We start from the raw sequence: 14,555 nt of genomic DNA on the forward strand, positions 1-14,555 counted from the left end.
GTAGTAAGGCTGTAGTAGTAGTAGTAGTAGTATGGCTGTAGTAGTAGTAGTAGTAAGGCTGTAGTAGTAGTAGTAGTAGTAGTAGTAGTAGTAGTAGTAAGGCTGTAGTAGTAGTATTAGTAAGGCTGTAGTAGTAGTATTAGTAGTAGTAGTAAGGCTGTAGTAGTAGTAGTAAGGCTGTAGTAGTAGTAGTAAGGCTGTAGTAGTAGTAGTAGTAGTAGTAGTAGTAGTAGTAGTAAGGCTGTAGTATTAGTAAGGCTGTAGTAGTAGTAGTAGTAGTAGTAGTAAGGCTGTAGTAGTAAGGTTGTAGTAGTAGTAGTAGTAGTAAGGCTGTAGTAGTAGTAGTAGTAAGGCTGTAGTAGTAGTATTAGTAAGGCTGTAGTAGTAGTAGTAGTAGTAGTAAGGCTGTAGTAGTAAGGTTGTAGTAGTAGTAGTAAGGCTGTAGTAGTAGTAGTAGTAAGGCTGTAGTAGTAGTAGTAGTAAGGCTGTAGTAGTAGTAGTAAGGCTGTAGTAGTAGTAGTAGTAAGGCTGTAGTAGTAGTAAGGCTGTAGTAGTAGTAAGGCTGTAGTAGTAGTAAGGCTGTAGTAGTAGTAAGGCTGTAGTAGTAGTAGTAGTAAGGCTGTTGTAGTAGTAGTAGTAAGGCTGTTGTAGTAGTAGTAGTAAGGCTGTAGTAGTAGTAGTAGTAGTAAGGCTGTAGTAGTAGTAGTTGTGGTAGTAGTAAGGCTGTAGTAGTAGTAAGGCTGTAGTAGTAGTAAGGCTGTAGTAGTAGTAGTAGTAGTATGGCTGTAGTAGTAGTAGTAAGGCTGTAGTAGTAGTAGTAGTAGTAGTAAGGCTGTAGTAGTAGTATTAGTAAGGCTGTAGTAGTAGTATTAGTAGTAGTAGTAAGGCTGTAGTAGTAGTAGTAGTAGTAGTAGTAGTAGTAGTAGTAGTAGTAGTAAGGCTGTAGTAGTAGTAGTAGTAGTAGTAAGGCTGTAGTAGTAGTATTAGTAAGGCTGTAGTAGTAGTAAGGCTGTAATGTAACAATGTGGAAAAAAGGAAGGGGTCTGAATACTTTCCCAATTTGCTGTCTGTTTGGTGACCAGTCCTGTCTGTCTTAACACAGGTCTGACTCCTATGACACTTACTCCAGTTGTAGTCGTAGCCGCAGCGCCAGCAGGCGACGTGGGAGGAGGAGTGATAGCTATAGGAGCTCCAGGTAAGAGGATCTACTTCCTCACACCACAGGTATATTCTCTGTTCTGTTCTCCTCTCGCCAAACACACACCACAGGTATATTCTCTGTTCTGTTCTCCTCTCGCCAAACACACACCACTGGTATATTCTCTGTTCTGTTCTCCTCTCGCCAAACACACACCACAGGTATATTCTCTGTTCTGTTCTCCTCTCGCCAAACACACACCACAGGTATATTCTCTGTTCTGTTCTCCTCTCGCCAAACACACACCACTGGTATATTCTCTGTTCTGTTCTCCTCTCGCCAAACACACACCACAGGTATATTCTCTGTTCTGTTCTCCTCTCGCCAAACACACACCACAGGTATATTCTCTGTTCTGTTCTCCTCTCGCCAAACACACACCACAGGTATATTCTCTGTTCTGTTCTCCTCTCGCCAAACACACACCACAGGTATATTCTCTGTTCTGTTCTCCTCTCGCCAAACACACACCACAGGTATATTCTCTGTTCTGTTCTCCTCTCGCCAAACACACACCACAGGTATATTCTCTGTTCTGTTCTCCTCTCGCCAAACACACACCACAGGTATATTCTCTGTTCTGTTCTCCTCTCGCCAAACACACACCACTGGTATATTCTCTGTTCTGTTCTCCTCTCGCCAAACACACACCACAGGTATATTCTCTGTTCTGTTCTCCTCTCGCCAAACACACACCACAGGTATATTCTCTGTTCTGTTCTCCTCTCGCCAAACACACACCACAGGTATATTCTCTGTTCTGTTCTCCTCTCGCCAAACACACACCACAGGTATATTCTCTGTTCTGTTCTCCTCTCGCCAAACACACACCACAGGTATATTCTCTGTTCTGTTCTCCTCTCGCCAAACACACACCACTGGTATATTCTCTGTTCTGTTCTCCTCTCGCCAAACACACACCACAGGTATATTCTCTGTTCTGTTCTCCTCTCGCCAAACACACACCACTGGTATATTCTCTGTTCTGTTCTCCTCTCGCCAAACACACCACTGGTATATTCTCTGTTCTGTTCTCCTCTCGCCAAACACACACCACAGGTATATTCTCTGTTCTGTTCTCCTCTCGCCAAACACACACCACAGGTATATTCTCTGTTCTGTTCTCCTCTCGCCAAACACACACCACAGGTATATTCTCTGTTCTGTTCTCCTCTCGCCAAACACACACCACAGGTATATTCTCTGTTCTGTTCTCCTCTCGCCAAACACACACCACAGGTATATTCTCTGTTCTGTTCTCCTCTCGCCAAACACACACCACAGGTATATTCTCTGTTCTGTTCTCCTCTCGCCAAACACACACCACTGGTATATTCTCTGTTCTGTTCTCCTCTCGCCAAACACACACCACAGGTATATTCTCTGTTCTGTTCTCCTCTCGCCAAACACACACCACAGGTATATTCTCTGTTCTGTTCTCCTCTCGCCAAACACACACCACTGGTATATTCTCTGTTCTGTTCTCCTCTCGCCAAACACACACCACTGGTATATTCTCTGTTCTGTTCTCCTCTCGCCAAAGTGACTCCATGTTATACAAGTTTTGAAGAGTCAAACCATCCACAACTAGACTAAAGTCAAATATTTATTTATATCTTCTTCACTATTTTCTGTCCTTCATATTCCTCTCTCCTGTCCCTCTGCAGGTCCTCCCAATCCTCTAGTCGCAGTTCCTCCCGGCACTGGAGCCACAGTGGCAGATACAGTTGATCTGGGTCATGTCTGTTTCTGTCTCTGTCCTGATGTCCTGGTGATTCATGAGTCTGTCTCTGTCCTAGTGATTCATGAGTCTGTTTCTGTCTCTGTCCTGATGTCCTGGTGATTCATGAGTCTGTCTCTGTCCTAGTGATTCATGAGTCTGTTTCTGTCTCTGTCCTGATGTCCTGGTGATTCATGAGTCTCTCTGTCCTGATGTCCTGGTGATTCATGAGTCTGTTTCTGTCTCTGTCCTGGTGATTCCTGTGGGTTGATCTGGTTCATGAGTCAGTCTCTGTCCTAGTGATTCCTGTGGGTTGATCTGGTTCATGAGTCAGTCTCTGTCCTGGTGATTCCTGTGGGTTGATCTGGTTCATGAGTCTGTTTCAGTCTCTGTCCTGGTGATTCCTGTGGGTTGATCTGGTTCATGAGTCAGTCTCTGTCCTGGTGATTCCTGTGGGTTGATCTGGTTCATGAGTCAGTCTCTGTCCTAGTGATTCCTGTGGGTTGATCTGGTTCATGAGTCAGTCTCTGTCCTGGTGATTCCTGTGGGTTGATCTGGTTCATGAGTCTGTTTCAGTCTCTGTCCTGGTGATTCCTGTGGGTTGATCTGGTTCATGAGTCAGTCTCTGTCCTGGTGATTCCTGTGGGTTGATCTGGTTCATGAGTCAGTCTCTGTCCTAGTGATTCCTGTGGGTTGATCTGGTTCATGAGTCAGTCTCTGTCCTGGTGATTCCTGTGGGTTGATCTGGTTCATGAGTCTGTTTCAGTCTCTGTCCTGGTGATTCCTGTGGGTTGATCTGGTTCATGAGTCAGTCTCTGTCCTGGTGATTCCTGTGGGTTGATCTGGTTCATGAGTCAGTCTCTGTCCTGGTGATTCCTGTGGGTTGATCTGGTTCATGAGTCTGTTTCAGTCTCTGTCCTGGTGATTCCTGTGGGTTGATCTGGTTCATGAGTCAGTCTCTGTCCTGGTGATTCCTGTGGGTTGATCTGGTTCATGAGTCAGTCTCTGTCCTGGTGATTCCTGTGGGTTGATCTGGTTCATGAGTCAGTCTCTGTCCTGGTGATTCCTGTGGGTTTCAGTCTATACAGCTAGCCTGAGTGCCAGTCAGTTTGTGCTGTCAAGCCTACTCCCTGTCACTCATTGTCATACCCAACTTGACAAGAGTACAAACAGATCTGGGACTAGGCTACTATACATGCCTCCTTGTGTTCTTTCATCTTCTATGGTTACTTCCGATATAGAGGGGAAAGTCATGACCTGTACGTCATTTGTGTGGATATCAGAAAGCATTCATACCCCTTGACTTATTCCACATTTTGTTAGAACCTGAATTCAAAATTGATTCAATATATATTTTCTCTCACATCTACACACAAAACCCCATAATGACAAAGTGAAAACATGTTTTTAGACATTTTTGCTAATTTATTGACAATAAAATACAGAAATATCTACTTTACACAAGTATTCACATCCCTGGCAGTAATTACAGCGGTAGTCTTTCTGTGTACGTCTCTAAGAGCTTTGCACACCTGGATTGTACAATATTTGCACATTATTATTTCTAAAATACTTCAAGCTCTGTCAAATTGGTTGTTGATCATTTTCATGTCTTGCCATACATAACTAAGCCACTCAGGAACATTCAATGTTGTCTTGGTAAGCAACTCCAGTGTATATTTGGCCTTGTGTTTTAGGTTATTGTCCTGTTGAAAGGTGGAAAGCAGACTGAACCAGGTTTTCCTCTAGGTTTTTACATGTGCTCAGCTTTATTGCGTTTCTTTTTATCCTAAAGAAACGATGAAAAGCAAACCCATAACATGATGCAGCCACCACCATGCTTGAAAAAATGGAGTGTAGTACTCAGTAATGTGTTTTATTGGATTTTCCCCAAACATAACGCTTTGTGTTCAGGTCATAATTTGTTTGCCACATTTTTGACAGTTTTACTTTAGTGCCTTATTGCAAACAGAATGCATGTTTCCTCCTTTTCACTCTGTCAATTAGGTTAGTCTTGTGGAGTAACTACAATGTTGATCCATCCTCCATTTTCTCCTATCACAGCCATTCAACTCTGTAACTGTTTTGAAGTCACCATTGGTCTCATGGTGAAATTCCTGAGTGGTTTCCTTCCTCTCCGTCAACTAAGTTAGGAAGGACGCCTGTATCTTTGTAGTGACTGGATGTATTGATACACCATCCAAAGTGTAATTAGTAACAACACCATGCTCAAAGGGATATTCAATGTCTATTTATTTTTTTACCCATCTACCAATAGGTACCCTTTGCGAGGCATTGGAAAACCTCCCTGGTCTTTGTGTTTGAATATGTGTTTGAAATTCACTGCTCAACTGAGGGACCTTACAGATAATTGTATGTGTGGGGTACAGATATGAGGTAGTCATTCATAAATCATGTTAAACTCTATTATTGCACACAGAGTGACTCCATGCAACTTATTGAGACTTGTTAAGCACATCTTTACTCCTGAACTTATATAGGCTTGCCATAGCAAAGGGGTTGAATACTTATTGACTGAAGACATTTCAGTTTTTCATTTTTAATTAATTTGTAAAAAATAAACATAATTCCACTTTGACATTATGGGGTATTATGTGTAGGCCAGTGACAAAAAATCTCAATTTCATCCATTTTAAATTCAGGATTTAACACAACAACGTGGAAAAAGTCAAGGTTGTGAATACTTTCTGAAGACACTGTATATTTCTTTATTCCTAACAGACAGTTTTGATTTGTTTTTTTTTATACATTTTATTTAGTTTTGATTTTATACACTGAAATATCTGAATGTATATCAAGCTGGAAACTGATCCAATTGTTTGTGAATTATCAATGGGTTATACATGTATTTGATAGTTTGCATTTAAACTGTGGTCACCGCACATCCTGTGGGAACAGGAAGGAAATCAATGCCTTAAGCTGCTTGGACAGGGTAAGACAAGGGTGAAGGGTAGGGGCCCTATGGTGTGTGTGTGTATGTATATATATATATATACTGGTTAGCAGGGTTTTCCCCAAAGAATTTAAGGGAGGTGTTTATTTTAATTTTACTTATCATATAAGGCAATGTTTTGCTCTAGATTGCAGGAAATGGCAGTTACAGAGGTAAAAAAACGCAAAGAAACCCTCTGAATCCAAAGGGGAGCACTGCCCTCAGCAGCACCAGATTGTTAAGAAATCCTGGGGAGAACCCTGGGTTAGTAGTGGCTAGTACTAGTACTGGTTGGTACTGGATCATTCTCATTAGTGCACACCGCAGCAAACTATATCAACGTTTTGCAAAGGAAATGTAGTTTCTTATTGAACAAGTTCAGGTCAGGTTTTCTTCCGTTTTTGAATTCTATTGAATATGACCCAGGTAATTGATTACAGAAGAGAAATGCCTGTTTTAGTTTTTCACTATGTTCATTGTTCTAACTGTTATTTTTCCTCAATAGTTTCATGAATGTACAACATGTATTGACGAGATGTCTGTATCCTGTGGTCATTGAAAAGGCTGCATTGCTTTCAAACATTAAAACTCAACTAATGCTTTTGCATTTTCTAATTTGTTCGGTGTTGATTTTCTGATATGGACAAGACCCACAGTAATGAACGTCAGCCATCCTCCGTACGTCACCTGCTGGGTGTTGACGACCGGTGACAATTCAACATGTAGAACAGAATAACCCTAACAACATGAAGAACAGTCGGGAAAAGAACAGAACATGACGGTCAATGGTCTGTGGTCAGAGTCGGTAGAACTGACACCTGCTGCTAATTATGGTTTACTATGGTTCAATATGGTCTACTGTAGAACAGGTTAGTCCACCCAGGGTCTACTGTAGAACAGGTTAGTTCACCCAGGGTCTACTGTAGAACAGGTTAGTTCACCCAGGGTCTACTGTAGAACAGGTTAGTTCACCCAGGGTCTACTGTAGAACAGGTTAGTTTACTATGGTCTACTGTAGAACAGGTTAGTTTACCCAGGGTCTACTGTAGAACAGGTTAGTCCACCCAGGGTCTACTGTAGAACAGGTTAGTTTACTATGGTCTACTGTAGAACAGGTTAGTTCACCCAGGGTCTACTGTAGAACAGGTTAGTTCACCCAGGGTCTACTGTAGAACAGGTTAGTTTACTATGGTCTACTGTAGAACAGGTTAGTTCACCCAGGGTCTACTGTAGAACAGGTTAGTTCACCCAGGGTCTACTGTAGAACAGGTTAGTTCACCCAGGGTCTACTGTAGAACAGGTTAGTTCACCCAGGGTCTACTGTAGAACAGGTTAGTTCACCCAGGGTCTACTGTAGAACAGGTTAGTTCACCCAGGGTCTACTGTAGAACAGGTTAGTTCACCCAGGGTCTACTGTAGAACAGGTTAGTTCACCCAGGGTCTACTGTAGAACAGGTTAGTTCACCCAGGGTCTACTGTAGAACAGGTTAGTTCACCCAGGGTCTACTGTAGAACAGGTTAGTTCACCCAGGGTCTACTGTAGAACAGGTTAGTTCATCCAGGGTCTACTGTAGAACAGGTTAGTCCACCCAGGGTCTACTGTAGAACAGGTTAGTTCACCCAGGGTCTACTGTAGAACAGGTTAGTTTACTATGGTCTACTGTAGAACAGGTTAGTTCACCCAGGGTCTACTGTAGAACAGGTTAGTTTACTATGGTCTACTGTAGAACAGGTTAGTTCACCCAGGGTCTACTGTAGAACAGGTTAGTTCACCCAGGGTCTACTGTAGAACAGGTTAGTTTACTATGGTCTACTGTAGAACAGGTTAGTTCACCCAGGGTCTACTGTAGAACAGGTTAGTTCACCCAGGGTCTACTGTAGAACAGGTTAGTCCACCCAGGGTCTACTGTAGAACAGGTTAGTTCACCCAGGGTCTACTGTAGAACAGGTTAGTTCACCCAGGGTCTACTGTAGAACAGGTTAGTTCACCCAGGGTCTACTGTAGAACAGGTTAGTTCATCCAGGGTCTACTGTAGAACAGGTTAGTTCACCCAGGGTCTACTGTAGAACAGGTTAGTCCACCCAGGGTCTACTGTAGAACAGGTTAGTTTACTATGGTCTACTGTAGAACAGGTTAGTTCACCCAGGGTCTACTGTAGAACAGGTTAGTTCACCCAGGGTCTACTGTAGAACAGGTTAGTTCACCCAGGGTCTACTGTAGAACAGGTTAGTTCACCCAGGGTCTACTGTAGAACAGGTTAGTCCACCCAGGGTCTACTGTAGAACAGGTTAGTTCACCCAGGGTCTACTGTAGAACAGGTTAGTCCACCCAGGGTCTACTGTAGAACAGGTTAGTTTACTATGGTCTACTGTAGAACAGGTTAGTTCACCCAGGGTCTACTGTAGAACAGGTTAGTTCATCCAGGGTCTACTGTAGAACAGGTTAGTTTACCCAGGGTCTACTGTAGAACAGGTTAGTTCACCCAGGGTCTACTGTAGAACAGGTTAGTTCACCCAGGGTCTACTGTGAACATTACAGCTGTAGAACAGGTTAGTTCACCCAGGGTCTACTGTAGAACAGGTTAGTTCACCCAGGGTCTACTGTAGAACAGGTTAGTTCACCCAGGGTCTACTGTAGAACAGGTTAGTTCACCCAGGGTCTACTGTAGAACAGGTTAGTTCACCCAGGGTCTACTGTAGAACAGGTTAGTTTACTAAGGGTCTACTGTAGAACAGGTTAGTTCACCCAGGGTCTACTGTAGAACAGGTTAGTTCACCTAGGGTCTACTGTAGAACAGGTTAGTTCACCCAGGGTCTACTGTAGAACAGGTTAGTTCACCCAGGGTCTACTGTAGAACAGGTTAGTTCACCCAGGGTCTACTGTAGAACAGGTTAGTTCACCCAGGGTCTACTGTAGAACAGGTTAGTTACCTAGGGTCTACTGTAGAACAGGTTAGTTCACCCAGGGTCTACTGTAGAACAGGTTAGTTCACCCAGGGTCTACTGTAGAACAGGTTAGTTCACCCAGGGTCTACTGTAGAACAGGTTAGTTCACCCAGGGTCTACTGTAGAACAGGTTAGTTCACCCAGGGTCTACTGTAGAACAGGTTAGTTCACCCAGGGTCTACTGTAGAACAGGTTAGTTCACCCAGGGTCTACTGTAGAACAGGTTAGTTCACCCAGGGTCTACTGTAGAACAGGTTAGTTCACCCAGGGTCTACTGTAGAACAGGTTAGTTCACCCAGGGTCTACTGTAGAACAGGTTAGTTCACCCAGGGTCTACTGTAGAACAGGTTAGTTCACCCAGGGTCTACTGTAGAACAGGTTAGTTCACCCAGGGTCTACTGTAGAACAGGTTAGTTCACCCAGGGTCTACTGTAGAACAGGTTAGTTCACCCATGGTCTACTGTAGAACAGGTTAGTTCACCCAGGGTCTACTGTAGAACAGGTTAGTTCACCCAGGGTCTACTGTAGAACAGGTTAGTTTACAGGGTCTACTGTAGAACAGGTTAGTTCACCCAGGGTCTACTGTAGAACAGGTTAGTTCACCCAGGGTCTACTGTAGAACAGGTTAGTTCACCCAGGGTCTACTGTAGAACAGGTTAGTTCACCCAGGGTCTACTGTAGAACAGGTTAGTTCACCCAGGGTCTACTGTAGAACAGGTTAGTTCACCCAGGGTCTACTGTAGAACAGGTTAGTTCACCCAGGGTCTACTGTAGAACAGGTTAGTTCACCCAGGGTCTACTGTAGAACAGGTTAGTTCACCCAGGGTCTACTGTAGAACAGGTTAGTTCACCCAGGGTCTACTGTAGAACAGGTTAGTTCACCCAGGGTCTACTGTAGAACAGGTTAGTTCACCCAGGGTCTACTGTAGAACAGGTTAGTTCACCCAGGGTCTACTGTAGAACAGGTTAGTTCACCCAGGGTCTACTGTAGAACAGGTTAGTTCACCCAGGGTCTACTGTAGAACAGGTTAGTTCACCCAGGGTCTACTGTAGAACAGGTTAGTTCACCCAGGGTCTACTGTAGAACAGGTTAGTTCACCCAGGGTCTACTGTAGAACAGGTTAGTTCACCCAGGGTCTACTGTAGAACAGGTTAGTTCACCCAGGGTCTACTGTAGAACAGGTTAGTTCACCCAGGGTCTACTGTAGAACAGGTTAGTTCACCCAGGGTCTACTGTAGAACAGGTTAGTTCACCCAGGGTCTACTGTAGAACAGGTTAGTTCACCCAGGGTCTACTGTAGAACAGGTTAGTTCACCCAGGGTCTACTGTAGAACAGGTTAGTTCACCCAGGGTCTACTGTAGAACAGGTTAGTTCACCCAGGGTCTACTGTAGAACAGGTTAGTTCACTCAGGGTCTACTGTAGAACAGGTTAGTTCACCCAGGGTCTACTGTAGAACAGGTTAGTTCACCAGGGTCTACTGTAGAACAGGTTAGTTCACCCAGGGTCTACTGTAGAACAGGTTAGTTCACCCAGGGTCTACTGTAGAACAGGTTAGTTCACCCAGGGTCTACTGTAGAACAGGTTAGTTTACTATGGTCTACTGTAGAACAGGTTAGTTCACCCAGGGTCTACTGTAGAACAGGTTAGTTCACCCAGGGTCTACTGTAGAACAGGTTAGTTTACTCAGGGTCTACTGTAGAACAGGTTAGTTCACCCAGGGTCTACTGTAGAACAGGTTAGTTCACCCAGGGTCTACTGTAGAACAGGTTAGTTCACCCAGGGTCTACTGTAGAACAGGTTAGTTCACCCAGGGTCTACTGTAGAACAGGTTAGTTCACCCAGGGTCTACTGTAGAACAGGTTAGTTCACCCAGGGTCTACTGTAGAACAGGTTAGTTCACCCAGGGTCTACTGTAGAACAGGTTAGTTTACTATGGTCTACTGTAGAACAGGTTAGTTCACCCAGGGTCTACTGTAGAACAGGTTAGTTCACCCAGGGTCTACTGTAGAACAGGTTAGTTCACCCAGGGTCTACTGTAGAACAGGTTAGTTCACCCAGGGTCTACTGTAGAACAGGTTAGTTCACCCAGGGTCTACTGTAGAACAGGTTAGGTTCACAGGGTCTACTGTAGAACAGGTTAGTTCACCCAGGGTCTACTGTAGAACAGGTTAGTTCACCCAGGGTCTACTGTAGAACAGGTTAGTTTACCCAGGGTCTACTGTAGAACAGGTTAGTTCACCCAGGGTCTACTGTAGAACAGGTTAGTTCACCAAGGGTCTACTGTAGAACAGGTTAGTTCACCCAGGGTCTACTGTAGAACAGGTTAGTTTACCCAGGGTCTACTGTAGAACAGGTTAGTTCACCCAGGGTCTACTGTAGAACAGGTTAGTTCACCCAGGGTCTACTGTAGAACAGGTTAGTTCACCCAGGGTCTACTGTAGAACAGGTTAGTTCACCCAGGGTCTACTGTAGAACAGGTTAGTTCACCCAGGGTCTACTGTAGAACAGGTTAGTTCACCCAGGGTCTACTGTAGAACAGGTTAGTTCACCCAGGGTCTACTGTAGAACAGGTTAGTTCACCCAGGGTCTACTGTAGAACAGGTTAGTTCACCCAGGGTCTACTGTAGAACAGGTTAGTTCACCCAGGGTCTACTGTAGAACAGGTTAGTTCACCCAGGGTCTACTGTAGAACAGGTTAGTTCACCCAGGGTCTACTGTAGAACAGGTTAGTTCACCCAGGGTCTACTGTAGAACAGGTTAGTTCACCCAGGGTCTACTGTAGAACAGGTTAGTTTACCTAGGGTCTACTGTAGAACAGGTTAGTTCACCCAGGGTCTACTGTAGAACAGGTTAGTTCACCCAGGGTCTACTGTAGAACAGGTTAGTTCACCCAGGGTCTACTGTAGAACAGGTTAGTTCACCCAGGGTCTACTGTAGAACAGGTTAGTTCACCCAGGGTCTACTGTAGAACAGGTTAGTTCACCCAGGGTCTACTGTAGAACAGGTTAGTTCACCCAGGGTCTACTGTAGAACAGGTTAGTTCACCCAGGGTCTACTGTAGAACAGGTTAGTTCACCCAGGGTCTACTGTAGAACAGGTTAGTTCACCCAGGGTCTACTGTAGAACAGGTTAGTTCACCCAGGGTCTACTGTAGAACAGGTTAGTTCACCCAGGGTCTACTGTAGAACAGGTTAGTTCACCCAGGGTCTACTGTAGAACAGGTTAGTTCACCCAGGGTCTACTGTAGAACAGGTTAGTTCACCCAGGGTCTACTGTAGAACAGGTTAGTTCACCCAGGGTCTACTGTAGAACAGGTTAGTTCACCCAGGGTCTACTGTAGAACAGGTTAGTTCACCCAGGGTCTACTGTAGAACAGGTTAGTTCACCCAGGGTCTACTGTAGAACAGGTTAGTTCACCCAGGGTCTACTGTAGAACAGGTTAGTTCACCCAGGGTCTACTGTAGAACAGGTTAGTTCACCCAGGGTCTACTGTAGAACAGGTTAGTTCACCCAGGGTCTACTGTAGAACAGGTTAGTTCACCCAGGGTCTACTGTAGAACAGGTTAGTTCACCCAGGGTCTACTGTAGAACAGGTTAGTTCACCCAGGGTCTACTGTAGAACAGGTTAGTTCACCCAGGGTCTACTGTAGAACAGGTTAGTTCACCCAGGGTCTACTGTAGAACAGGTTAGTTCACCCAGGGTCTACTGTAGAACAGGTTAGTTCACCCAGGGTCTACTGTAGAACAGGTTAGTTCACCCAGGGTCTACTGTAGAACAGGTTAGTTCACCCAGGGTCTACTGTAGAACAGGTTAGTTCACCCAGGGTCTACTGTAGAACAGGTTAGTTCACCCAGGGTCTACTGTAGAACAGGTTAGTTTACTATGGTCTACTGTAGAACAGGTTAGTCCACCCAGGGTCTACTGTAGAACAGGTTAGTTCACCCAGGGTCTACTGTAGAACAGGTTAGTTCACCCAGGGTCTACTGTAGAACAGGTTAGTTTACTATGGTCTACTGTAGAACAGGTTAGTTTACTATGGTCTACTGTAGAACAGGTTAGTTCACCCAGGGTCTACTGTAGAACAGGTTAGTTCACCCAGGGTCTACTGTAGAACAGGTTAGTTCACCCAGGGTCTACTGTAGAACAGGTTAGTTCACCCAGGGTCTACTGTAGAACAGGTTAGTTTACTATGGTCTACTGTAGAACAGGTTAGTTCACCCAGGGTCTACTGTAGAACAGGTTAGTTCACCCAGGGTCTACTGTAGAACAGGTTGGTTTACTATGGTCTACTGTAGAACAGGTTAGTTCACCCAGGGTCTACTGTAGAACAGGTTAGTTCACCCAGGGTCTACTGTAGAACAGGTTAGTTCACCCAGGGTCTACTGTAGAACAGGTTAGTTCACCCAGGGTCTACTGTAGAACAGGTTAGTTCACCCAGGGTCTACTGTAGAACAGGTTAGTTCACCCAGGGTCTACTGTAGAACAGGTTAGTTCACCCAGGGTCTACTGTAGAACAGGTTAGTTTACTATGGTCTACTGTAGAACAGGTTAGTTCACCCAGGGTCTACTGTAGAACAGGTTAGTTCACCCAGGGTCTACTGTAGAACAGGTTAGTTTACTATGGTCTACTGTAGAACAGGTTAGTTCACCCAGGGTCTACTGTAGAACAGGTTAGTTCACCCAGGGTCTACTGTAGAACAGGTTAGTCCACCCAGGGTCTACTGTAGAACAGGTTAGTCCACCCAGGGTCTACTGTAGAACAGGTTAGTTTACTATGGTCTACTGTAGAACAGGTTAGTTCACCCAGGGTCTACTGTAGAACAGGTTAGTTTACTATGGTCTACTGTAGAACAGGTTAGTCCACCCAGGGTCTACTGTAGAACAGGTTAGTCCACCCAGGGTCTACTGTAGAACAGGTTAGTTCACCCAGGGTCTACTGTAGAACAGGTTAGTTCACCCAGGGTCTACTGTAGAACAGGTTAGTTCACCCAGGGTCTACTGTAGAACAGGTTAGTCCACCCAGGGTCTACTGTAGAACAGGTTAGTTTACTATGGTCTACTGTAGAACAGGTTAGTTCACCCAGGGTCTACTGTAGAACAGGTTAGTTCACCCAGGGTCTACTGTAGAACAGGTTAGTTCATCCAGGGTCTACTGTAGAACAGGTTAGTCCACCCAGGGTCTACTGTAGAACAGGTTAGTTCACCCAGGGTCTACTGTAGAACAGGTTAGTTCACCCAGGGTCTACTGTAGAACAGGTTAGTTCACCCAGGGTCTACTGTAGAACAGGTTAGTTCACCCAGGGTCTACTGTAGAACAGGTTAGTCCACCCAGGGTCTACTGTAGAACAGGTTAGTTCACCCAGGGTCTACTGTAGAACAGGTTAGTTCACCCAGGGTCTACTGTAGAACAGGTTAGTTCACCCAGGGTCTACTGTAGAACAGGTTAGTCCACCCAGGGTCTACTGTAGAACAGGTTAGTCCACCCAGGGTCTACTGTAGAACAGGTTAGTCCACCCAGGGTCTACTGTAGAACAGGTTAGTTCACCCAGGGTCTACTGTAGAACAGGTTAGTTCACCCAGGGTCTACTGTAGAACAGGTTAGTTCACCCAGGGTCTACTGTAGAACAGGTTAGTTCACCCAGGGTCTACTGTAGAACAGGTTAGTCCACCCAGGGTCTACTGTAGAACAGGTTAGTTCACCCAGGGTCTACTGTAGAACAGGTTAGTTCACCCA

General features: G+C 44.9%; 1 protein-coding gene across 5 annotated transcripts in view; it reads left to right on the forward strand.

The window, feature by feature from the left end:
* Positions 1–4,277, forward strand: part of nktr (natural killer cell triggering receptor) — a 74,986-nt gene extending 70,709 nt beyond the window's left edge. For 4 of the 5 annotated variants that reach the window (XM_045210418.1, XM_045210416.1, XM_045210419.1 and 1 more), the window contains 2 exons: positions 1,103–1,195; positions 2,866–4,277. In XM_045210418.1, coding sequence (XP_045066353.1) covers positions 1,103–1,195; positions 2,866–2,929 — 157 coding nt within the window. In that variant the 3' untranslated portion in view covers positions 2,930–4,277. The remainder of the gene's footprint in view (positions 1–1,102; positions 1,196–2,865) is intronic. The other variant, XM_045210417.1, reaches the window with a different exon arrangement.
* Positions 4,278–14,555: the final 10,278 nt, after the last annotated feature.

This window comes from Coregonus clupeaformis, chromosome 34 (assembly GCF_020615455.1).
Source record: "Coregonus clupeaformis isolate EN_2021a chromosome 34, ASM2061545v1, whole genome shotgun sequence".
Taxonomy (NCBI): domain Eukaryota; kingdom Metazoa; phylum Chordata; class Actinopteri; order Salmoniformes; family Salmonidae; genus Coregonus; species Coregonus clupeaformis.